This window comes from Acipenser ruthenus, unplaced genomic scaffold (assembly GCF_902713425.1).
Source record: "Acipenser ruthenus unplaced genomic scaffold, fAciRut3.2 maternal haplotype, whole genome shotgun sequence".
NCBI lineage: Eukaryota > Metazoa > Chordata > Actinopteri > Acipenseriformes > Acipenseridae > Acipenser > Acipenser ruthenus.
In genome coordinates, this window is record NW_026708170.1 from 18,939 (window position 1) to 45,869 (window position 26,931).

The 26,931-nt window shown below is 46.6% G+C and overlaps 1 protein-coding gene across 1 annotated transcript in view; it reads right to left on the minus strand.

Annotated features, from left to right (window-relative positions):
- LOC117395595 (atrial natriuretic peptide receptor 1-like) overlaps positions 1–26,931 on the minus strand; it is a 59,876-nt gene that overhangs the window by 12,807 nt on the left and 20,138 nt on the right. Inside the window, exons 3-15 of the mRNA XM_059020179.1 lie at positions 26,084–26,197; positions 22,699–22,837; positions 15,574–15,668; positions 13,889–14,024; positions 12,600–12,684; positions 11,081–11,201; positions 10,754–10,828; positions 10,473–10,550; positions 10,270–10,374; positions 9,478–9,549; positions 7,735–7,897; positions 6,668–6,823; positions 92–260 (exon numbers count right to left, since the gene is read on the minus strand). Coding sequence (XP_058876162.1) covers positions 92–260; positions 6,668–6,823; positions 7,735–7,897; positions 9,478–9,549; positions 10,270–10,374; positions 10,473–10,550; positions 10,754–10,828; positions 11,081–11,201; positions 12,600–12,684; positions 13,889–14,024; positions 15,574–15,668; positions 22,699–22,837; positions 26,084–26,197 — 1,508 coding nt within the window. The remainder of the gene's footprint in view (positions 1–91; positions 261–6,667; positions 6,824–7,734; positions 7,898–9,477; positions 9,550–10,269; positions 10,375–10,472; positions 10,551–10,753; positions 10,829–11,080; positions 11,202–12,599; positions 12,685–13,888; positions 14,025–15,573; positions 15,669–22,698; positions 22,838–26,083; positions 26,198–26,931) is intronic.

The window sequence follows — 26,931 nt, forward strand, 5'->3', positions numbered from 1 at the left end:
CCCCACCCTCCCAAGTCATCCCAGTCTCTCTCAGCCCCCCCCCCCAAGCCCCTCAGTCTCTCCAATCCCCTCCTCTCCCAGGCCCTGGTACCTGTTGAACTTGCGCAGTATGATCTTGACCTGGTTGAACTCGGGTCTCTCGAGCGTGTCCTCTGCCCAGCAGCGCTGCATGAGTTGCCCCAGCTCCTCGGTGTGGCAGTGCGCGTTCACCAGGGGCCGGAAAAAGGGGTGCTCCCCCCGGACCACCCTGTCAATGATCTCTGAGAGAGAGAGAGAGAGAGAGAGAGAGAGAGACCTGTCAATGATCATAAGAAAGAACATAAGAAAGTTTACAAACGAGAGGAGGCCATTCAGCCCATCTTGCTCGTTTGGTAGTTAGTAGCTTATTGATCCCAGAATCTCATCAAGCAGCTTCTTGAAGGATCCCAGGGTGTCAGCTTCAACACATTATGGGGAGTTGGTTCCAGACCCTCACAATTCTCTGTGTAAAAAAAGTGCCTCCTATTTTCTGTTCTGAATGCCCCTTTAAATCTCCATTTGTGACTCCTGGTCCTTGTTTCTTTTTTCAGGTCAAAAAAGTCCCCTGGGTCGACATTGTCTATACCTTTTAGGATTTTGAATGTTTGAATCAGATCACTGCGTAGTCTTCTTTGTTCAAGACTGAATAGATTCAATTCTTTTAGCCTGTCTGCATACGACATGCCTTTTAAACCCGGGATAATTCTGGTTGCTCTTCTTTGCACTCTTTCTAGAGCAGCAATATCCTTTTTGTAACGAGGTGACCAGAACTGAACACAATATTCTAGATGAGGTCTTACTAATGCATTGTAAAGTTTTAACATTACTTCCCTTGATTTAAATTCAACACTTCTCACAATATATCCGAGCATCTTGTTGGCCTTTATTATAGCTTCCCCACATTGTCTAGATGAAGACATTTCTGAGTCAACATAAACTCCTAGGTCTTTTTCATAGTTCCCTTCTTCAATTTCAGTATCTCCCATGAGAGAGAGAGAGAGAGAGAGAGAGAGAGAGACCTGTCATTGATCTCCGAGAGAGAGAGAGAGAGAGAGAGAGAGAGAGAGACCTGTCATTGATCTCTGAGAGAGAGAGAGAGAGAGAGAGAGAGAGAGACCTGTCATTGATCTCTGAGAGAGAGAGAGAGAGAGAGACCTGTCAATGATCTCAGAGACAGAGAGCGAGAGAGAAAGACCTGTCATTGATCTCTGAGAGAGAGAGAGATAGAGAGAGAGAGACCTGTCATTGATCTCTGACAGAGAGAGACCTGTCATTGATCTCTGAGAGAGAGAGACCTGTCATTGATCTAGTAATGTCTAGCAATGACCATGTCCCTGCCACATTACAGAAATATACAAATGATAGAAGGACAATAAAGCAATCACGCAATGAAGCAATCTCCAACATTGAGAGAGAGACGTTTCCTGCATCGCGGTCGAACTGAAGCAGAGCTGTTAAATGGCTGACCACAGGGGGCGCTGTGTGGCAATCAGCCCTGATCAGCACAGTGGGAAACCAATCAGAAGCAAATCCACTTACTGAAGAATCTCAGTGTGTAGAAAACACTGGAGAGAGTCTAGAAACAGAATGAGGGGGAGGGACGCACGCACAGTGAGTGGTAATTGGTCAGTTTTCTACATGCTTTTCCAATGGTTATAACATACTTAATACATACTTAATATGCTATAACCACATGCTTTACCATCCTTCCCTGAAAGAGGGTGAGGATGAGATAGGGATAAAGAGGGAAAGGGAGAGGGAGGAAGAGAGGGATTGACAGGGTTAGAGAGAGAAGGGAAGAGGAGAGAGGCACACGCTTCGGAGGACAGCGTGTGTTCGTCTTCGCCACTCCAGAGTCAGCGCAGGGGTGGTAGCGCTGAGCTGAGCCTGAAATACAACTGGCTATTTCAAACTGGGAGAAAAAAAAATCAATTGGAGACAACTAAATTTAAAAATAAATAAATAAATAAAAATAAAAGAAAGAGGGATGAGGGAGAAAGAGGTATAGAGAAAGGGAGAAACTGATGAGAAAGCTGAAGCCACTCTAAAAAAAAAAAAGAAAATTCAGTTTCCATGCTTTCACAGATAGCGTCGCACTTTCCTGGTCACCTACTGAGTAAAATGATCCAAAACTAATTAATATACATTAATATAATTATTTATTTCTTAGCAGACGCCCTTATCCAGGGCGACTTACAAGATATCACATTATTTTTACATACAATTACCCATTGATACAGCTGGGTTTTTACTGGAGCAATCCAGGTAAAGTACCTTGCTCAAGGGTACAACAGCAGGGATTGAACCCACAACCCTCCGGTCAAGAGTCCAGAGCCCTAACCACTACTCCACACTGCTGCCCAGAAAAAAAAATATTAATAAAGTAGTGTGACAGAGATCGAATGACTCTTGGTGTTAGATCTCCCTCTCGACCTGTGAGGGCACGGTGCACGAGGAACAGAGTACCCTTAATGAAATGGCACGACAATTTATTCCGTAGGGTAGATGGAAGTCGGGCATTTCGGAAGGGGGCGGAACCATGGCACCCGAGCTCAGTGACCCGGACGGTAAGCGGCGTGGCATCCGAGGACTGGAGGAGCGGATGCGCTCGTTAACCTCGGGGTCATGGGCGAGGGTATAAATAGGGGGCATGGCTTGAGTGATCTGTTCCTTTGTATATGGTTAAACAAACTAACCGAGAAGGAGCCCGTAGCGTGAAGAACTGTGAGTGTTTTCGTGTCTGTGTCTAACCTCTGTGTGTCTTGTGTGTTATTTAGCCACTGAGGAATACTGAGCACGATCCGGAGCTGCAGCCGCAGGCCAGCGACAAACCCGGACTTCACCATTCACGCTTTGCACTGTCCGAACTGTCTTTGTTTTCACCACTAGCACTATAATCACGCACCGTCAAAACTGTGTCTGTGTTTTGTGTTTTGTGTGGGTGACTGAACGGGATTTTTGGGGTTACGGGTCAAACCCGTGGATTACAAATAGAAGTGATACACGCCGCTGTATCATTTCCAACACTATTATTATTTGCAGGTTTGCCTTAAGGCTCTGGACATTTATTGAATTAAATAAACACCCTTGCACCTGTACCAGCGTTGTCTGTGTGATTATTCTGCACTGCACTCACCTGCACGTCGTTACCACTTTGCCAGAAGTAGTTATCAGATATCCCTTATGAAAGTTTACCACTCTAATTTTGTTTTTCCACAGTTTGCCATGTTTATGACTGTTTTCCTGTAACTTTCATGAGGGTGGTGCCTTCCTAACAAACGGGAGAAAGCCCTGGATGAAACGTGTCTGATTGGATAAAGAAAAGGGCAGGCGCTGGCGATCAGATCACTTCAATGATAAAACTGCTTGCTCTGGGTTTAAAGCACCACTCCATCAAATGTTAATGAAGGGTTATTGAATTAGATGATATTTCCCTGACACACGCAGCCTGCCTCCCCTCCTTCTCTCAAGCATGATCTCCCCTCCATCTGGACGGCCGGGACGTTAACAAATCCAATCTCCTTTTTAACTAATCGCATTTGCGGCTCTGCTTTCGAGGCAATGTTTTTGTGAGACGTGATTTAGGGGGGGTCTGCACCTCCTGGCACGGGCTGTTCTAATCCTCTGCGTGTGACGATCGTGCAGGCAAATAAACACTAAAAATAAAAGGGCTTCTGTTCAGATGAATGATTTACAATGCTTCCCTATGCTTTACCACACCTCTGTGTGCTTTACAATGCTTCCCTATGCTTTACCAGACCTCTCTGTGCATTACAATGCTTCCCTATGCTTTACCATACCTCTCTGTGCTTTACCATGCTTCCCTATGCTTTACCAGACCTCTCTGTGCTTTACAATGCTTCCCTATGCTTTACCAGACCTCTCTGTGCTTTACAATGCTTCCCTATGCTTTACCAGACCTCTCTGTGCTTTACAATGCTTCCCTATGCTTTACCACACCTCTGTGTGCTTTACAATGCTTCCCTATGCTTTACCAGACCTCTCTGTGCATTACAATGCTTCCCTATGCTTTACCATACCTCTCTGTGCTTTACCATGCTTCCCTATGCTTTACCAGACCTCTCTGTGCTTTACAATGCTTCCCTATGCTTTACCAGACCTCTCTGTGCTTTACAATGCTTCCCTATGCTTTACCAGACCTCTCTGTGCTTTACAATGCTTCCCTATGCTTTACCACACCTCTCTGTGCTTTACAATGCTTCCCTATGCTTTACCAGACCTCTGTGCTTTACAATGCTTCTCTATGCTTTACCAGACCTCTCTGTGGTTTACAATGCTTCCCTATGCTTTACCAGACCTCTCTGTGCTTTACAATGCTTCCCTATGCTTTACCATACCTCTCTGTGCTTTACAATGCTTCCCTATGCTTTACCACACCTCTCTGTGCTTTACAATGTATCCCTATGCTTTACCACACCTCTCTGTGCTTTACAATGCTTCCCTATGCTTTACCATACCTCTCTGTGCTTTACAATGCTTCCCTATGCTTTACCACACCTCTCTGTGCTTTACAATGCTTCCCTATGCTTTACCAGACCTCTCTGTGCTTTACAATGCTTCCCTATGCTTTACCAAACCTCTCTGTGCTTTACAATGCTTCCCTATGCTTTACCAGAACTCTCTGTGCTTTACAATGCTTCCCTGTGCTTTACCAGACCTCTCTGTGCTTTACAATGCTTCCCTATGCTTTACCATACCTCTCTGTGCTTTACAATGCTTCCCTATGCTTTACCAGACCTCTCTGTGCTTTACAATGCTTCCCTATGCTTTACCACACCTCTCTGTGCTTTACAATGCTTCCCTATGCTTTACCATACCTCTCTGTGCTTTACAATGCTTCCCTATGCTTTACCACACCTCTCTGTGCTTTACAATGCTTCCCTATGCTTTACCAGACCTCTCTGTGCTTTACAATGCTTCCCTATGCTTTACCAGACCTCTCTGTGCTTTACAATGCTTCCCTATGCTTTACCAGACCTCTCTGTGCTTTACAATGCTTCCCTGTGCTTTACCAGACCTCTCTGAGCTTTACAATGCTTCCCTATGCTTTACCAGACCTCTCTGTGCTTTACAATGCTTCCCTATGCTTTACCAGACCTCTCTGTGCTTTACAGTGCTTTCCTATGCTTTACCAGACCTCTCTGTGCTTTACAATGCTTCCCTATGCTTTACCAGACCTCTCTGTGCTTTACAATGCTTCCACTGTGCTGTATTCGTTTGCTGTGCTTTTACTCTGGGAAGCTTTTATAAGGGGTAGTACCAGATATCACGTTTTAAAATGAAAATGTTAAGAATTAAGGCCGACACAGCGAGTGGATGTGCACTGTGGGTAATTTATGGGATTGACAGGTGAGCGAGGCCTTGCTGTCATGGCAACCATGCACAAAGTGCTGTCGCTCGCACCACTGCCCCCCAGCGCAGGCTATTCGCTGCTCAAACACTCCCCCCCCCTCCCCTCACCCGCTCCCTCTCGCCTGTTGCTACGCTATCACACGGATCTGACACATCGAGGAAGGATAAGATGCACTTAGTCAGCACCAGCTTCAGCAAACTGGGGTCTGTGAAACAAAGCCCCTTCAATTAACTCATTCAAAGCATGTTAATATTACAAAATGAGGTCCAAAAACACACGGAGAGTGCTGAGGAGAGCTGGAAAGATACAGCTTAGCTGTGTGGTTCTAGTGAACCTCTTTCAGGAAAAATGTATTTAAGACTGGAGTTAACGCTTTGAAACGATGGCCCTCTGTATTCAAGTACTGAGTGCTTCTGGTTTTGTAAAACTGAATTGGAGACTGGAACTATCAAACACACAACAGTGCTGGACTGAGGAACCCTAAAGGAACTCAGATTGAAAAAGACTTCCACTCCAAACGTTTGTCCTTGAATTGAAGTTTCTTTACATAGCAGTGTGATCCATTCTTGAGTTTAAAAAAGACTCATAATTGAGCTTGTTACCCATACACTGGGGCTAATCAAACTCATAGTGAAACCTGGAATGGGTGAAACTGCTATGCAATAGGAGTCTTATTTCCATCTCTGCTATATCCAATCCAATCAGATAGGCAGGTCCTAATAGAGTGGCCAGGTGGTGGACCTCAGCCATTAAGAGGTTAAGGTAGAAAAGAGAAGCAGGACACCTCAGCATGGAGTTTACATTAGTGTGGGATAAAATGGAAAGTGTCTGTAGTGTTAGTTCACACTGCGATTGCTCCTGATAGTTTCACAGCCTTCCTGTTTATTTTAGGTAATAAATGAGTCCACTCTGAAAGCTTGGCCCCTTTCCAGCACCTCTTAACAACTTTGTTTGGATTTCAAATAGAGCTAACCATGCCAGAATCTGATCTGTAACTCATGGTGCAGCAATCTCCAACATTGCTGTATCTCTCAGAGAAAGACGTTTCACTAAAACAATCTCAGCTCCATTACATGCACTTGTCTAAACACTCCATTCTCAGCTCTCCAGTGCTGTGTCACTGCGTGTGTCAATGGGAGCGCCAGTGTGTGTGTCTCAGTATCTCTATGTGTCTCTATGTGTGTCTATGTTTCAGTGTGTGTCTCAGCATCTCTCTGTGTGTCTCCATGTCTCAGTGTGTCTCTGTGTGTCTCCATGTCTCACTCTGTGTTTCACCTTTAGGGCTTGGCAGGAGACCCTCCAGGTAGAAGGGTCCATTCCTCAGTGCGATCTCCTGCAGGATGATTCCAAAGCTGTACACATCCCCCTTCTGAGTTCCCTGGGGCGGGGGGGCCTCCATGCGCAGGAGCTCAGGGGCTGTCCACAGCTTCTCTATGAGAGGGGAGAGAGGGAGGCTTAAAACAGCACCCCTCAACCAACACAGCACCCCTCAACCCAACACAGCACCCCTCAACCAACACAACACTCCTCCACACAGCACCCCTCAACCAACACAGCACCCCTCAACCCAACACAGCACCCCTCAACCAACACAGCACCCCTCAACCCAACACAGCACCCCTCAACCAACACAACACTCCTCCACACAGCACCCCTCAACCAACACAGCACCCCTCAACCCAACACAGCACCCCTCAACCCAACACAGCACCCCTCAACCAACACAACAATCCTCCACACAACACCCCTCAACCCAACACAGCACCCCTCAACCAACACAACAATCCTCCACACAGCACCCCTCAACCCAACACAGCACCCCTCAACCAACAAAACACTCCTCCACACAGCACCCCTCAACCCAACACAGCACCCCTCAACCAACACAACAATCCTCCACACAACACCCCTCAACCCAACACAGCACCCCTCAACCAACAAAACACTCCTCCACACAGCACCCCTCAACCCAACACAGCACCCCTCAACCCAGCACAGCACCTCACAACCCAACACAGCACCTCACAACCCAACACAGCACCCCTCCACCCAACACAGCACCTAACAACCCAATATAGCACCCCACAGCAGCAGCCCACAACCCAACACAGCACCCCACAATACAACACAGCACCCCTCAACCCAGCACAGCACCTCACAACCCAACACAGCACCTCACAACCCAACACAGCACCCCTCCACCCAACACAGCACCCCTCAACCAACACAACACTCCTCCACACAGCACCCCTCAACCCAACACAGCACCCCCCCTCCCTATAGAGGAGCATCCATTACAGATGCAGCAGCCCTGGGAGCTGGCTGGTGTTCCAGCCCCTTACTGGCGTAGAAGGCGTACGAGTCTTCGCAGTCTACAGCGGCCACGCGGAAGCTGGCGAGCCCGTAGTCCGTGATCTTCAGAACGAAGCGGCTGTCCACCACGCAGTTAGAGGATTTCAGATTCCCGTGCGACACGATCACGCTGTTGTGCAGGAACGCCATGCCCTGTGCAAACATCCCCATCAAATCAATCAAGCAAAATCACAGGGAAGGCTGGGTCACAATACCTGCAGGCTTATCGGATTACAAATCACACATTACAAATCAGCCAATCACAGTCAAGTATTTGCCAAAATTCCAGCACATCTTATTCCTGGTACCTTCTATAAAATGGAGCATCCTCTCAACTTCACTCTTTCTTTACATTATGATGAACTTGATTCTAGTTTCTCCCTTTTTTTTTTTTTTTACTGAAATCGCTACAAATTCCTGCTGCACCGCGACACGTTGATTTTGGAATGAACCATTTCACGACGGGGGGGGGGGGGGGGGGGGGGGATTTATGTTTTACAAAAATAAAAATATTTTCCTGAGTACAATCTTCATTCATGTGATTTCTAATAAGTTAATATGTATAACTCTTACTGTATGAGAAACTAAATTCAGTATGGTTTCGCTCAAACTGCTTGAGATGACACAAAAACAAGTCACTAACACAATACAGTACAGTAAAATACTTTACTCCAATTTTCTCCAATATTCTGACCCCCACATTAACCTTTAAAGAGCTGAGGATCAATCTCAGCAACAGTAAGCACATGTTTGAATGAGAAGTCACTCCATGGTGTGCAGTTGTCTCTTATTGAATGAGATGTCATCTCCTGCAGAGATTTTGGCTGCTCAAACAGTGTGAAATGAGAGACACCCTACACACAAAGTATTGATTTATATTATAAATCACATAAATGAAAACTGTTCGAGACAATAGCTTTAAAATCTAAAAAGAATGTCATTTTTCTATGAAAAATATATTTTTATTTACTCCCCCCCCCCCGGGTCATGAAATAGTTTAGTCCAGAATCAAATGCCACAGTCTGTGAGTAATGCATGCGGGCCTACAGGTGCAGTGAGAGTATTTATTAAAATTAAAAGTGTTTTTCTGATTGCAAATTCAGTAATATTTTCTTCCAAGAAATGTTAGTTAATAGGACAATCCATTTTACAAAAGGTACCAGTTTTTTTTATTTTTGAACATTGGAATCCGGTGTGGTGTTCTGTGCACGACATGACATCATTACACAGGATACGAGGTACTGAAATGCTGCACTGTGATTGGTTGATTCCTGATATGGGGATTTACAAATAAACCGATGACTCTTAAGGCTTCGTTATAATCTGAGGCAGACGAAGAGAATATACATGATTATTATTATTATTATTATTATTTATTTCTTAGCAGTCGCCCTTATCCAAGAGCGAGCACCTGACCTGACCTGACCTTATCCAAGGCGACTTACAATTGTTACAAGATATCACATTATTTTTGCATACAATGACATTATTTTTTACACGTTATTTTTACATACAATTACCCATTTATACAGTTGGGTTTTTACCGGAGCAATCTAGGTAAAGTACCTTGCTCAAGGGTACAGCAGCAGTGTCCCCCACCTGGGATTGAACCCACAACCCTCCAGTCAAGAGTCTAGAGCCCTAACCACTACTCCACACTGCTGCCCCTGGGTTAGGGTCATGATTGTGACCCTAACCCAGGACCCAATGAGGACTGGCGCCCCCACACTCACCTTCACGATGTCGTTGATGAGGGAGTACCTGAACATCCAGTCGAGGTTAATGCTCTCGTTCTCCATGATATCCTGAAACAAACAAGACAGCTCAGTAACACGCCTGACAGCCGGGGCACAAGCTGAGAGAGTCCCAATGCTGAGCTTCAGATTGAAATACGTTGTTCATTCCAGCACACACACACACACCTTCACATTAGGGTCAGGACCAAATTGGGCAAGTCATATATCTTTCAACACTCGATATCGTTGAAAAAAACATCAAAGCTCACAGGAGGAGTTGTAAGCGGTGGGGTGCGGTGATCTCGAGAACAAGTAATGGATCAAACACAACGGTCTCGTGTGTTTGAAAGAACGGAGCACAGTTTACATTGGCCTGTCTTTCTGCACCAGGTAAAGAGCGTGGCCCGTCTTTCTGCGCCTCTGCCAATTTCCCATTATAAATTAAGTTTATAAAGTAAGGTTTGGGAGGAAGGATAGTCCCCTACATGCATTATATCACCCAATTCTGATCTACCAGCTATAAAAACAGACCTTACCCTTCTACTGTGTTCATTCACACCCCTGCTTCCTCCACCTCACCCCTCGCAGCCCCCCCTCGGTACTCTCTGTTATGGGGGGGGGGTCCAGGGTTCGAGGCAATTATTCATTTCTATACATGGCATAATCAATGAAGAATTATTCAAATCCCCGTGTTGTGGTCCCAGGGATGGGAATACGCCTCCCATTGCAGAGCCCTGCCTGTCTGGCAGACCTGCAGTGACAGCATTGGTCCTGCAGGGCGGCGCTCACCTGCAGACTGCCCCGGGGACAGTACTCTGTGATGATGCAGATATTGGGAGGGTCGATGCAGGCGCCGATGAAACGGGTCAGGTGCTCGTTCTGGACGTCCCGCATCTGAAAAACCCCAAAAATATTATTAGGGAAGCTGGCGGAACAGCTCTGCGTTACCCGTCGAGAGATCAGAGTCAGAGTGCCGGCCCCTAGGTACTCACGTGTTTGAGCTCGAACAGAACGTTCCTGGTCAGTTCAATCCTCTTCCTGTTGATGTACTTAATGGCCACGATGTTGCCCTGAAACCCAAGACCAGAGTGGCACACTTTATTACAGCCTGCGTTAACTGCAGTGTGAATTGACACAAAGGAGGATTATCGCTGTGCAGATAATCCTGTGAGTTCACATCCCGGTTTTCTGTTGCTAGCTTGCTACCAATCCCATTGCAGAGTCGTTCTCAGAAGTAGCCTTCTGTGAGCACACTGTGGGTCCTGCTGCCTACCTTGTAGTGTCCTGTCTTGGCGTAAATCTGGAAGTTTCCATCTGTGGTGATTAAGGAGCCATAGTTGGAGCCTCTCTGTCAGGAAGGGAAAGAAGAAGGAAGGCACTGGGACAGTATTGCAATGCATTCTGGTACTTGTAGTCCCCAACCCCCTTTAAAAGGCGTTTAATGAAATAATTTCACACATCAAAAGGCATGAACACATATACTGGATTATCAGACCGGTAGTCTTATCAATGCAGGGATGGGTTCTGCAGAGGTTCTTGAATATCGGTGTGGGGATGTGACTGGTCTATACTGGTCTATCATACTGGGATTGATTCTCACCAGTGACAGTGTCAGCTTGCTCCCAGCACTGCGCAGAGTCTTTTCCAAGTTGCTGATCTGAATGTCCTCCCAGTGGAGTCTCCACAGCTCTGCAGCCAGCTCCTTCTCCAGCTTCATCTTCCTGTCAACACACACACACAGAGGGAAGCATTGTAAAGCACAGAGAGGTCTGGTAAAGCATAGGGAAGCATTGTAAAGCACAGAGAGGTCTGGTAAAGCATAGGGAAGCATTGTAAAGCACAGAGAGGTCTGGTAAAGCATAGGGAAGCATTGTAAAGCACAGAGAGGTCTGGTAAAGCATAGGGAAGCATTGTAAAGCACAGAGAGGTCTGGTAAAGCATAGGGAAGCATTGTAAAGCACAGAGAGGTGTGGTAAAGCATAGGGAAGCATTGTAAAGCACAGAGAGGTCTGGTAAAGCATAGGGAAGCATTGTAAAGCACAGAGAGGTCTGGTAAAGCATAGGGAAGCATTGTAAAGCACAGAGAGGTGTGGTAAAGCATAGGGAAGCATTGTAAAGCACAGAGAGGTCTGGTAAAGCATAGGGAAGCATTGTAAAGCACAGAGAGGTATGGTAAAGCATAGGGAAGCATTGTAAAGCACAGAGAGGTATGGTAAAGCATGGGGAAGCATTGTAAAGCACAGAGAGGTCTGGTAAAGCATAGGGAAGCATTGTAAAGCACAGAGAGGTCTGGTGAAGCATAGGGAAGCATTGTAAAGCACAGAGATGTCTGGTAAAGCATAGGGAAGCATTGTAAAGCACAGAGAGGTCTGGTAAAGCATAGGGAAGCATTGTAAAGCACAGAGAGGTCTGGTAAAGCATAGGGAAGCATTGTAAAGCACAGAGATGTCTGGTAAAGCATAGGGAAGCATTGTAAAGCACAGAGAGGTATGGTAAAGCATAGGGAAGCATTGTAAAGAACAGAGAGGTCTGGTAAAGCATAGGGAAGCATTGTAAAGCACAGAGAGGTGTGGTAAAGCATATTTAAAAATAAATGGCAAACCATGGTAAACTGTAGTAAATGCAGAGTATAACCATGGGACAAGAATGGGGGGAAAACTGCAAAATGATGGACTTTTTCGAAGGATTCCCTGTTATATATCAGCAGGCATTCAGAGTGCAGGGATGAGCCACTGTCTGGTTTGTACCTGGGTTATGGATTGAAGCAGTTCTGACGTTTTCAGGTCGTTATGTTAATATATGGAAAAATGCAGAATTGTGTTTACCACCACAGATGACTACTTTCTATTTAAAATACATTACTAGCAACCTATTTTACTCTTGAAAGTAGACTGAGGACCGCTATTTTCTATTGAAATAGTTCCCTTGCAGTATCCTTGTGTGGGTGTCTGACCGTGCTGGACAGAGGCAGAACGGTCCCCAGTGCTGAAACACTGGAGCAGGAGTCAGAGGGTGTGATTCAAGCGCAGGGCTGCACACTTTTAGTAAATTAAATAAAAAACGAAACACTTTTAAACATGCCAACAATACGTCTCCCCCTGTCACTCCCTGCTACTCACCTGTATATGAAGAAGGTGATGATGGTGATGCTGAACAGGATGAGGCTGACCACGATGCACATGATCTCCAGTGTGAGGAGGGTCTCTGCAGTGAAACAACAGAGAGAACAGCACAGCCCGGTCAATACACACACACACAGCCCGGTCAATACACACAGCGGTCAATACAAACACACAGCCCGGTCAATACACACACACAGCCCGGTCAATACACACAGCCCGGTCAATACACACACACACAGCCTGGTCAATACACACAGCCCGGTCAATACACACACACAGCCCGGTCAATACACACACACAGCCCGGTCAATACACACACACACACACAGCCTGGTCAATACAGACACACACAGCCTGGTCAATACACACACACACACACAGCCTGGTCAATAGACACACACACATCCTGGTCAATACACACACACAGCTTGGTCAATACACACACACACAGCCTGGTCAATACACACACACAGCCTGATCAATACACACACACAGCCCGGTCAATACACACACACAGCCTGGTCTATACACACTCAGCCTGGTCTATACACACACACGACCTGGTCAATACACACTCACACACACTTGTCAATACATACAGACAGCCCGGTCAACACACACACACACAGCCCGGACAATAGACACATACACACAGTCCAGTCAATACACACACAGTCCGGTCAATACATACACACACAAACACACACACACACACACAGTCCGATAAACACACACAGTCCGGACAATAGACACAGACACACAGGCCAGTCAATACACACACGCACACACACACACACACACACACACACACAGAGTCCGGTCTATAAATACATGCAGGATTTGTGCCAAAGTCTGATTTCAGTAGAAGTTCTTGATATATTTTATAAATGAAGTAAATCATGCCACTCCTGCCCTGCTTTCCAGGCAGGTTTATGTTGCGTTTGCAGTCAGACACAGAGCACAGCTGAGCACAGTAATTATGGAGCGTCTTCTCCAACGCTGAGAAATGACAGTAAAAGCAGCAGCACCTCTACAGGTACAAACAAACAACCCTCTCACTAAAGGGATACAAATCTAAACTCCAGGTGGGGGGCCTCACTCAGGATGCCTAATGCCAGAACACCTGGTATAGGCAATTGGGACAGCAATGGACTACAGGATATTATTGATCAGTTGAGCCCTATTCACAACGTATTTCCCACAGTTTATACATAAAAAGGAAACAGAAGATCAGTACTGGGAACTCAGAGCTGTGCTTTTTAGACAGGCCCCTGGCACGGACAGACCTTGGCGGCAGGCGGGGTCCTCGTTCTCGAACCCGCAAACCGGCACGTCTCTGGGAACGCTGTTTCCTGGCCAGTGGATCTCAACCCCCGGGACTGGGATGATGCGTTTGTCAGTGCCGTTATAGTTCGACACGATCTGGGAACGACAACACAGCAAGGAGCGTGAAACATGGCAGCAGTGTGGAGTAGTGGTTAGGGCTCTGGACTCTTGACCGGAGGGTCGTGGGTTCAATCCCAGGTGGGGGACACTGCTGCTGTACCCTTGAGCAAGGTACTTTACCTAGATTGCTCCAGTAAAAACCCAACTGTATAAATGGTTATTGTATGTAAAAATAATGTGATATCTTGTAACAATTGTAAGTCGCCCTGGATAAGGGCGTCTGCTAAGAAATAAATAATAGTAATAATAATGACCGGAGTGTGTGTGGCAGGGCTGTGCTGATGCAGTGTGTGTGTCAGGGCTGTGCTGCTGACTTCCTTATTCTATTCACACCTAACTAGCAGTGACACATTTACTGTGGGAAGCAGAGACTTACTCCCAGTTTATGAGGCAGTACTTACAATGAAAGGCAATGAAATATTAACCTCATAACAAACAAACAGTACAATACAATGATGGTGTCATAACTACAGTGCTGGTGTCAGCGTGTGAGAAACTGTATTGCAGATAGCTGGAGGTGCCATTGACAGACAGGGAGGTTGGGTGTCATTGACAGGCAGGGAGGTTGGGAGTCATTGACAGGCAGGGAGGTTGGGTGTCATTGACAGGCAGGGAGGTTGGGTGTCATTGACAGGTAGGGAGGTTGGGTGTCATTGACAGGCAGGGAGGTTGGGTGTCATTGACAGACAGGGAGGTTGGGTGTCATTGACAGGCAGGGGGGTTGGGTGTCATTGACAGGCAGGGAGGTTGGGTGTCATTGACAGACAGGGAGGTTGGGTGTCATTGACAGACAGGGAGGTTGGGTGTCATTGACAGGCAGGGAGGTTGGGTGTTATTGACAGGCAGGGAGGTTGGGAGTCATTGACAGGCAGGGAGGTTGGGTGTCATTGACAGACAGGGAGGTTGGGTGTCATTGACAGGCAGGGAGGTTGGGTGTCATTGACAGGCAGGGAGGTTGGGTGTGATTGACAGGCAGGGAGGTTGGGTGTCATTGACAGACAGGGAGGTTGGGTGTCATTGACAGGCAGGGAGGTTGGGTGTCATTGACAGGCAGGGAGGTTGGGTGTCATTGACAGGCAGGGAGGTTGGGTGTCATTGACAGGTAGGGAGGTTGGGTGTCATTGACAGGCAGGGAGGTTGGGAGTCATTGACAGGCAGGGGGGTTGGGTGTCATTGACAGGCAGGGAGGTTGGGTGTCATTGACAGGCAGGGAGGTTGGGTGTCATTGACAGACAGGGAGGTTGGGTGTCATTGACAGGCAGGGAGGTTGGGTGTCATTGACAGGCAGGGAGGTTGGGTGTCATTGACAGGCAGGGAGGTTGGGTGTCATTGACAGGCAGGGAGGTTGGGTGTCATTGACAGGCAGGGAGGTTGTGTGTCATTGACAGGCAGGGGGGTTGGGTGTCATTGACAGACAGGGAGGTTGGGTGTCATTGACAGACAGGGAGGTTGGGTGTCATTGACAGGCAGGGAGGTTGGGTGTCATTGACAGGCAGGGGGGTTGGGTGTCATTGACAGGTCTGACCTGGAAGGTTCCGGTCTCGGTATCAGTCATGTCCCAGAGCGAGTAATCAATCTCCCGCTCGCCGTTCTCATCAATCTTCATCAGACCGGTGACTCCTGAGAGAGAGAGAGAGAGAGAGAGAGAGACAGGAGATCAGCACCGGATAATAACATCCATCTGACACACACACACACACACACTGACACACACACACACACACACCCACACACACACTGACACACACACACACACACACACACACACACACACACACACACACACTGACACACACACACACACACACACACTGACACACACACTGACACACACACTGACACACTGACACACACACACACACGCACACACACACACACACACACACTGACACACACACACACACACACACACTGACACACACACACACGCACACACACACACACACACACTGACACACACACACACACACACACACTGACACACACACACACACACACACACACACACACTGACACACACACACACACACACACACACTGACACACACACACACACACACACCCCCCTAATGGACACACTTGAATGCACTGAGGATCAGAATATTAAAGACACTAAGAAAGAAAGCTGTCAGTGAGGTCTCTTATAAAAAGTCTCCCACAGTAAAAGCACAGCAAAGTGTAATAAAGCCCAGTGAAAGCATCGTAAACCACAGGTAAGCATTGTAAAGAATAGCGAGGTATGGTAGACCATATTAAAAAAAAAACATGGCACACCAGGGTGTCTCTGAGAGTGCTGTCAACTCCAACTGTGCGAAACCATTTCTGTAAGAGACACACGATGTGTCTCTTACAGAACTCATCAATAAAATCACCAGCTTTAACAACGTCAAAAGAATTGACCACAGCTTACCCTGGTTTGCCATGTTCATCAATATGCTTCACCATACCTTGCTGTTCTTTATTACAACGCTTGCTGATTCGTTACCATGCTGTCACTGTGCATTTATTATGGGTTTTATAAATTTCTGAGCCACATTTTCAAAGCTTTGACTCTGGTCTTTAATGAACTCCTATTTGTTTGCAAGGCTTCAGGTGTTGAGGGATGTGTGGAGACTCTGGGCCTCATTTTAAGTCTTTTTTGAAAGTGTAAAAAGTTGTCAGGATGTTAACAATGAAAAGCAAAATGACAGGTACGTTATTTAAACAGCAACACGTGGGGACATGGAACGCTAGATTTTTCAGAACCCTGCTACTAAATCTTTAATATTAACTGGAAACAGAACCACAAACCCTCAAATACCTAAACTGGCAAAAGTTCCCATGGAATCTCTCGGGGGGTGAGGTGGGGGGGTTCTCAGCCCCTTCGGAGATGGTAACGAGTTAACCGAAAACACATTGAATAATAAAAAGCTCTCTGGAAACGCATCCTTGAGCACAAAACAGCTTTAAACAGTTACACAACCCCTTGTGAACATCCCGTTCCTCCTGGACTGCTCTCAGACACTGCTGTGAGAGATGTGTCCGCAGCGGAGCATCTGCAAAGCCAAGGCCCATTCCCTGCTTCCCAGCACAGATCAGAGTCAATTCCTCTTTTCAAAATCAATTCCATCTCCAATCCCCACTCCCTTTTAATCAATTCCAACTGATCAAAATTGCCTATAGCAGCATTCTGTTAAAATGAGCTTCTCGGAGTGGCAACACATGACTTCAGTGAAAATGAAATTGGCTTCTAATGAAAGCAGCTGAACAATGACAAAGATTATGATGTCTTTAAAACAAACATTACACTGGATTGGGAATTTTAAAACTGGATTTGGAATTGAAAAACAAGGAACTGATCCAGCCCTGGGACAAATCCCTCCTCCCCCCAACAGCGCCCCCTATGGGAGGGTCAGGGTATTACACCCACTGCACCGCAGCCTGATTCAGCTGCAGCCCGGGACCGACCTTCCTAGTCCGTTCTCAACGGAAAAATCCCACCCTCGGCCAGACCACAGGTCTAAACTTCCCAGGCACCGAGCGATGCTGCCAGTCCCAGTGGTGCCATTTAATTCACAAATAACCTGGACTAAACTGGCTGCTGTTACTATGATGGACCCTTTGTGACATTCTTTCTCCGAACTGTACCCTGTCGTGTTATATTCACAGAATCCCAGGATGGGTGCTGTCTGTATAACGTGCCAGAGCAAGCACTGGCAATGAAACTTTCTGTGAACAAAAACAAAGCATTCCCCGGTACCCAATCTGGGGGGGGGGGGGGGGTCCTATCAGATAGCTTGAAAACACAAAGTCGTGTGGAAATGGGAAAAGATTACTGATATGTTAAAACAATGCAGTAGCAAAATGGTTCATTTCTACTGGACAGCACCAGCGCGGCAACTTTATTGAGAGAATCATAGAACACAGCTTGTGAAGACACTGTCTGAAAGCAATATGGTTTAACATTTGCAGAAATATTGAAGGTTCTCTGCAGTGGGAGTCTTCCGATCTGCCTGTCTATCTATCATCTATACACAGACCTCTAGAGTTTTAGTTTTTGTGCAGACAGATCCTAACTGTGTGGCACAGCTGTCCATATATTTATTCTGACCTTATAAAAGTTTCCCAGAGTAAAAGCGCGTATGGTAAAGCATACTGATAAACACGTCAAGCCAGGATAGACTGTGGTAGAGGCATCGTGGGAAAAGCATTGGAAAATTGCAAATATGTGCACATTTTTTTTTTTATAAATACCGTGGCAAATTTTTATATGGGAAAGATGAAAGAAAAACGTTTCACCATTATCATTTCACCTATTATTACAATTCAGAAACCCAGGTAGAATAAGCGAGGTAACCAGTGGTGTACCACAGGGATCAGTATTAGGTCCTCTGCTCTTCCTAATCTACATTAATGACTTAGATTCTGGTACAGTAAGCAAACTTGTTAAATTTGCAGACGACACAAAAATAGGAGGAGTGGCAAACACTGTTGCAGCAGCAAAGGTCATTCAAAATGAATGACAGCATTCAGAACTGGGCAGACACATGGCAAATGACATTTAATAGAGAAAAGTGTAAGGTATTGCATGCGGGCAATAAAAATGTGCATTATAAATATCATATGGGAGATACTGAAATTGAAGAAGGGAACTATGAAAAAGACCTAGGAGTTTATGTTGACTCAGAAATGTCTTCATCTAGACAATGTGGGGAAGCTATGAAAAAGGCCAACAAGATGCTCGGATATATTGTGAGAAGTGTTGAATTTAAATCAAGGGAAGTAATGTTAAAACTCTACAATGCATTAGTAAGACTTCATCTAGAATATTGTGTTCAGTTCTGGTCACCTCGCTACAAAAAGGATATTGCTGCTCTAGAAAGAGTGCAAAGAAGAGCAACCAGAATTATCCCGGGTTTAAAAGGCATGTCGTATGCAGACAGGCTAAAAGAATTGAATCTATTCAGTCTTGAACAAAGAAGACTACGCGGCGATCTGATTCAAGCATTCAAAATCATAAAAGGTATTGACAAGGACTGAAAAAAGAAACAAGGACCAGGGGTCACAAATGGAGATTAGATAAAGGGGCATTCAGAACAGAAAATAGGAGGCACTTTTTTATACAGAGAATTGTGGGAGTCTGGAACCAACTCCCCAGTAATGTTGTTGAAGCTGACACCCTGGGAACAGCCAAAAACATGGCAACCCGGGGTAAACTATGGTACATGCTGAGTATTATCATGGGATAAGCTAAAATAATGTGCAAATTTACTGTGGTAAACTTTTATAAGGGGGTCCTTGAAGGGCTGTATCTGTATCATGAATGTAGCTCCCCTCCAAAGACAGACAGACAGACACACAGACAGACAGGCGTACAAAGACAGACAGACATACACACACACACACTTACACAAAGACAGACATACACACACACAAAGACACACACACACAGACACAGGCTGTGCTTACAAACACAGCACTATCAGATGTGTGCTGATCGCTATCTCAGTGAAAGCGTATCACTCATCCCTCTCTCTCTTTCCCTCCCCCTCCCTCTGTCCCTCTCCCCCTGCCTCTCTCCCTCTCTCTCTCTCCCTCTCTCTCCCTTTCCCTCTGTCGCTCTCCCCCCTGCTTCTCCCTCTCTCTCCCTCCCCCCTGCTTCTCCCTCCCTCTGTCTCCCTCTCTCTCCCTCCCCCCTGCTTCTCCCTCCCTCTGTCTCCCTCTCTCTCCTTCCCCCCTGCTTCTCCCTCTCTCTGTCTCCCTCTCTCTCCCTCTCCCTCTGCCGCTCTTCCCCTGCCTTGCTGATATGATCTTCAGTGCTGTGGAAGCGCCAGGCTCTCAGAATAATGACAGCAGTTTAATTCTGTGTCCCAGACAGACAATGGAGCACCCAGCGCAGGGCTGGATACACAGGGCTGTGTGAGCTCCTCACCCAGCACAGGGCTGGATACAAAGGGCTGTGTGAGCTCCTCACCCAGCACAGGGCTGGATACACAGGTCTGTGTGAGCTCCTCACCCAGCACAGGGCTGTGTGAGCTCCTCACCCAGCACAGGGCTGGATACACAGGGCTGTGTGAGCTCCTCACCCAGCACAGGGCTGGATACACAGGGCTGTGTGAGCTCCTCACCCAGCACAGGGCTGGATACACAGGGCTGTGTGAGCTCCTCACCCAGCACAGGGCTGGATACACAGGGCTGTGTGAGCTCCTCACCCAGCACAGGGCTGGATACACAGGGCTGTGTGAGCTCCTCACCCAGCACAGGGCTGGATACACAGGGCTGTGACAGCTCCTCACCCAGCACAGGGCTGGATACACAGGGCTGTGTGAGCTCCTCACCCAGCACAGGGCTGGATACACAGGGCTGTGTGAGCTCCTCACCCAGCACAGGGCTGGATACACAGGGCTGTGTGAGCTCCTCACCCAGCACAGGGCTGGATACACAGGGCTGTGTGAGCTCCTCACCCAGCACAGGGCTGGATACACAGGGCTGTGTGAGCTCCTCACCCAGCACAGGGCTGGATACACAGGGCTGTGTGAGCTCCTCACCCAGCACAGGGCTGGATACACAGGGCTGTGTGAGCTCCTCACCCAGCACAGGGCTGGATACACAGGGCTGTGTGAGCACTGTCTGCAGATTCCCAGAGCTATCCGCGACTAATATTGCATGTTCATATAATAAATATTGGCTATAGAAATCCTTATTTCAAACTCCTTGTGAAACATGGTATGCAATCAGCTGCAAACAAAGAGCTTTCCTTTTCATATCATAGGGACATGGAGGGGAGCAAATACACTGGACAGGGCTTCTTTTGCCAAGTCTGTGAAAACTTTCTGAATTTTACAGACAAGGAGGGAAGGAAAGAGAGAGGGAGAGAGGGATGTTTAAACAAATCAAGAGAGATGGAAAGGTAAAGAGAGAAGGATAGCAGGCAGGGAAAGAGGGGGAGAGAGGAAGACAGCAGTTTGAGATCTCTTGTTCCTGCCTGCCTCCCCTAATGGTCCATGTATTAGTGTGTTTGTGTGTGTGTGGGCGTGTCTGTGAGTACATGCATGTGTGAGTCTGTGAGTGCATGTCTGTCTGTGAGTGCGTCTCTGTCTCTCAAATCAGATTACTAGCCATTAGCAAGGAAGCAGATCCGTCTCTGTGTGCGTGAAACTCTACCCAGGTCAGCACAGCAAAAACGCAGGACAGGGTCTTTCCATTGAAGAAAATGAAACACAGAGCACACTAGTGCTTGAAAAATCTTACCTCTTATCAGCTGGATTAACAAACTTTTATAAGGTGGTCCTTGAAGACAGACAGACAGACACACACACACAGACAGACAGGAGTACAAAGACAGACAGACATACACGCACACACACTTACACAAAGACAGACAGAGGAAAGGGATCACACAGCACAGTGCACTGCACCGTGACCCAGGGAGGAAAGGGAACACACAGTTTTGAGAAAATAAATAAACGCCAAAATCTGGAACCAAAATCTGGCCCAATATCACGTGGATGACAGTTTGTTCATACTCATGGCATCCCTCCTGTTTACATAATTATGAAAACGTCAAACACATGTCTGGAGCACCAGAACAATCCTGGGCTTCGCCTCGTCAGTAAAGTCAACATGTGACTCTGCTCTGGCTGCACGATCCGCACATCAAGGCCAGATTTCAGCCAAATTAATTAGCTTTGTTTGTTCTTAACAGAAAAACGACACCTGTTGTTAATTTATCAAGTCTAGAAATTCTAAACAAAATGAAATGATCTTTTAAAGCTGCAGGTCCAATCACGCTCACTGTTTCCTCTCATTGATTGCAGGAGCGCACATTAGAAGGACCAGCACATAATATCGGGTTGCGGTGATCACAGCCTTGACAAGGCAGAGACCACAAGGGGCTGGAAGGTGAATCCACTCAGTCGTTATTATTGACAAGCCTCTCTCTCTCTGTCCCTCCCCTCCGTCCGTCACTGTCTGCAGCACCAGCTGTCTCTTGCTTTCCCTTTGTCATTGCTGATGCACTCTGATGCCTGCTGGAGCAGCCTGACCAGCATCACTGCTTCTGCTACTGTATCACCAACATGCCCCCCCTTCCATTCCTCTCCCAGTGATCAACATGCACCCCCTTCCATTCCTCTTCCAGTGATCAACATGCACCCCCTTCCATTCCTCTTCCAGTGATCAACATGCACCCCCTTCCATTCCTCTTCCAGTGATCAACATGCACCCCCTTACATTCCTCTCCTAGTGATCAACATGCACTCCCTTCCATTCCTCTTCCAGTGATCAGCATGCACCCCCTTCCATTCCTCTTCCAGTGATCAACATGCACCCCCTTCTATTCCATCTCATATCACATCATATGGTCAACCTGATCTCTAATTGACGGCCCTGCCAACACTGCTCAGGATCAATCAAAGCACACATTTCGCCTTCTCTATTCCACGCCACATCTAGAGAAACCCTATTCATGACATCACCACATCAGCGTGCTTGACATCACCTGCTTTAAAAAAATGATACCTGAGCCAACTTTGGGAATTCCATTCAACTGCAAAGTCCCCACGCACACACGTACGTACGCACGCACGCACGCAAGCACGCACGCACGCACGCATGCATGCACACACCAGGAGTTCACAAAGTTCCTGCTCCCTGGTTCTGACGGACTCACCGTTGTAGGCCCGGTTCCACATCTGTTTGGTCACCACCTCCCCGTCAGGGTTCACCTCCCCGCTCTCCGTTAGAGTCTCGTTCACCGCGAGAGCGTACAGCATCACACCGTCATGGAAACCACCAGCAATCAGGTTGACCTGGGGGGGGGGGCGAGAGGGGGCAGTCAGAGCCCAGGTAAGGACTGAGCTCCATGCAGCTTGAACAGCACCACTATTCAACACTCAACACGGCAGAGTTCAGCAACACTGCAACCAACCCAATCCAGCTGTCCAATAGTCATGCGATTGGGCATTAGCATTATTCAGCATAAGCTATTAAGAGGATCAGATTGTGAGGCGCTTGTCTGTACATCTGTCCGTCTGTCTGTCTCACTTACCATGTTTGTATTAACTTGGAGAAATTGGGAGGTCCTTGTCGATTCGTATTCCATGCTATTGTAACAGTAACGGGTTATATTTAAATGGCCAATCAAGGGGTAGAAGTTATAATAATTAGAGATTTTAAATACCATTTATTAACTGAAAGTGAAACCAAGTGCAATGGTTAAAAGTAAAGCAATGAGACTTTGTGGTAGTGTTTCTAGAGGGAATGTTTTGACAGTAGCGCAGTTCCGCCCTGGAGAAGAAGCGAGTGTCTTGTGGACGCTGCAATGTTGGACCCTGATTAAAATCACCTCTGGAATGGTCTTGATTTTTTCTAAACCCTCATGAAGTCTCCGAAACGTCTTCCACTATTCTGTACATCCTGTTCCACTTTTCCATCACACTCACAGACGCCCTCCTGCCCTCTCGCTGACTCTTCTGGCTGAGATCCCAGTCCTTGTTAATTACTCTCATGTAATTACCGTGCTCGAGTGTGTAATTGGTGATCTAATTAGGGGACCTCCAGCCCCTTAATTTAGGAGGGTAAATCATTTCGATTTTTTAAAAAATGTTTTCCATCCCCTTCTGATGTTTGTAATTAACAATAAAAAATCAAAGAGAGAAACACTAGAGGGAAGAGCTATCTCCCATTGATTTAGAAATGTTTGCCACGGTATAGTTGCAGTTTTACCATGCTTTTTTCATGATTATACTGTGCATTTACCACAGTTTACCCTGGTATGCCATGTTTATCGATATGCTTTACCAGACCTCTCTGTGCTTTACAATGCTTCCCTATGCTTTACCATACCTCTCTGTGCTTTACAATGCTTCCCTATGCTTTACCACACCTCTCTGTGCTTTACAATGCTTCCCTATGCTTTACCATACCTCTCTGTGCTTTACAATGCTTCCCTATGCTTTACCACACCTCTCTGTGCTTTACAATGCTTCCCTATGCTTTACCAGACCTCTCTGTGCTTTACAATGCTTCCCTATGCTTTACCAGACCTCTCTGTGCTTTACAATGCTTCCCTATGCTTTACCACACCTCTCTGTGCTTTACAATGCTTCCCTATGCTTTACCAGACCTCTCTGTGCTTTACAATGCTTCCCTATGCTTTACCAGACCTCTCTGTGCTTTACAATGCTTCCCTATGCTTTACCATGCCCCTCTGTGCTTTCCCATGCTTCCACTGTGCTTTACCACACTGTGATGTGCTTTTACATTGGGAAACTTTTATAAGGGTATACCTTTCTGACACTTGCTCCTTTCTGACGTTTATTTTTCAGGGGCTCACAAAATACCGAAAAATACAAAATCATTCCCTCCCATTTTAGAATAACGTATTTGTTTTCCAGTGGGTTTGTAACAGGGTGTAATAGGGGTGTGGGTATGGGCTGACAGACTGGAGAGAGGCTGGAGGCTCAGGAGTTCAGCTGCAGTGGCAGGTGGCCGCTGAGCCACGAGGGTACCAGCAATGACAGCGCTGCTGCGGGAGGACACACACAAACACAGGGGAATGAAAATGATACATAAATGAAACCTAATGAAATGGGTGTCAATCACACCTGACGCTTTCTTATTGGCTCAGGATAGCTCCGCCCCCCTCCATCACAGCTCAGCTGGTCAGAAATGACTCATAAACTGAAAGCAGAGAAGCCTGTTGTGTAATTGACAGGGTTCATGGGGTTCCAAAGAAGAGTCCCAGTCAAATAGGTAGGTTTTTAAACAGGGCAGGCCAGTATGTTTATTTTAAACACAAAACAAGAGAAACACAACCAACCTTCCAGGAGTGCTAAACATTTCCGTTCTACACCAGACAGCTAAGCAGTAAGCCGGTCACACAAACCCATATAATTTTACAAGTGGATCAAACACAGTCCCTTCTGTTTGTTCCAGCTCCCTGGTAGTCTCTCTCTATTGGAGCGTCTGGTTCTCTTTTCATAGGATGTGGCTGTTCCCAATTAGCTCCAGTTATTCCATCTGGGAGCAGCCACGTTCTCACAGGTTTACATACACACCAACGCTATTTACAGACAGGGCTCTAGCGCTGCCACACTTACGAAAGGAGTTCCCATAGAAACTGACAATACAGAATAATGCTTCAGCAGTTGATTCTCTCTCTCTCTCTCTCTCTCTCTCTCTCTCTCTCTCTCTCTCTCTCTCTTCTCTCTCTCTCTCTGCACACAGAGTTTAGTTTCAGTTCAAACTCCTTACCAGAATCCAGGATAATAGATGATATAATTCATCAATCACTACAAATACTTCATGAAGAACAAAAGTCATTGTCGCTGTAGTGTTTCAGCACCAGCACAGAAACTGTTTAAACTGGAAATGAGCGTTTCTGTGAACAAAAACAAGGCATTCCCCGGTACCCCAATCTATCCCTGCACATCATCACAACACACCCCTGCACAGCAGCAGCTACCCCTGCACATCACCACAGCACACCCTCAGCAAGTTAACTGGTGCCTGTGCTGCCGGATGCCATTTTATTTATTTAACTGTAAATCCTGTGTCCCCGATGCCATAGTTGGTAATAATAATAATAATATATTTATTTTTATATAGCGCCTTTCACAGTGGACCACCATCACAAAGCGCTTTACAGAGGTAGGCTGTGAACTGTGCATTATATGCAGAGTCACTTACAATAGGATATTGATCTAACATCTCATCCGAAAGACGGAGCACAAGGAGGTGAAGTGACTTGCTCAGGGTCACACAGTGAGTCAGGTGGGATTTGAACCGGTGAACTTCCGGTTACAAATCCTGGACTTTAACCACTGGACCTCCTGATAACAGGGATCATTTAATTATTTAAATAAAAATAAACAGGACAGAGTCCCTGTTGTAAATAGACAGCAGTGTTGGGACATCTGATTCTTTCCCACTCCACTCCCATCTTGACAGATTATGATGATTATTTTTTTAAGCTCACACCTGGGCTGGCTCACAGTGCTGTGCAATGGGAGTCTTGCTGTGGTCATTGTTACCCTGAAGCTGAGCTCACTCACCAGTGAGTCCTGGATGGTGAAGTTGTAGTTTTGGAGAGCCCCTCTCTTCAGGTCTTCCACAAACACCCCGTACTCTGGGTTCTGGGGCTCACAGTATGTGATGATCAGCACTGCCTGCAGGGGGAGACAGAGAGATGCACAGCTCAAACAGGGATCGACCCAACCCAATTAAACCCCATCCAACCCAACACAACAGAACACAGCCCAACACAACACAACACAACCCTGCACAACCCAACCCATCACAACCCAACACAACACAACCCAACCCAACACAACACAACACAACACAACCGAACACTACACAACCCATCACAACACAACCCAACCCAACCCAACCATACACTACACAACCCAACCCAACTCAACCCAACCCAACCCAACCATACACTACACAACCCAACCCAACCCAACTCAACCCAGCCCAACCCAACAGAACACTACACAACCATACACTACACAACCCATCACAACACAACCCAACACAACTCAACACAACACAACCCAACACAACCATACACTACACAACCCATCACAACACAACACAACCCAACTCAAACCAACCCAACACAACACAACACCACCCAACACAACCCAACCCAACACTACACAACCCAACCCAACCCAAACCAACCCAACACAACACAACACAAACCAACCCAACACAACAACCCTACACAACCCAACACAACACAACACAATTCAACCCAACCCCATTCAACCCAGCCCAACCCATTCAAACCAACCAAACCCAAACCAACCCAATGCAACTCAAAGCAATTCAACTAAAGTAAACCCAATTCAACCCAAAGTACAATCCAGTCACATTCAATTAAAATTCAGGAGGG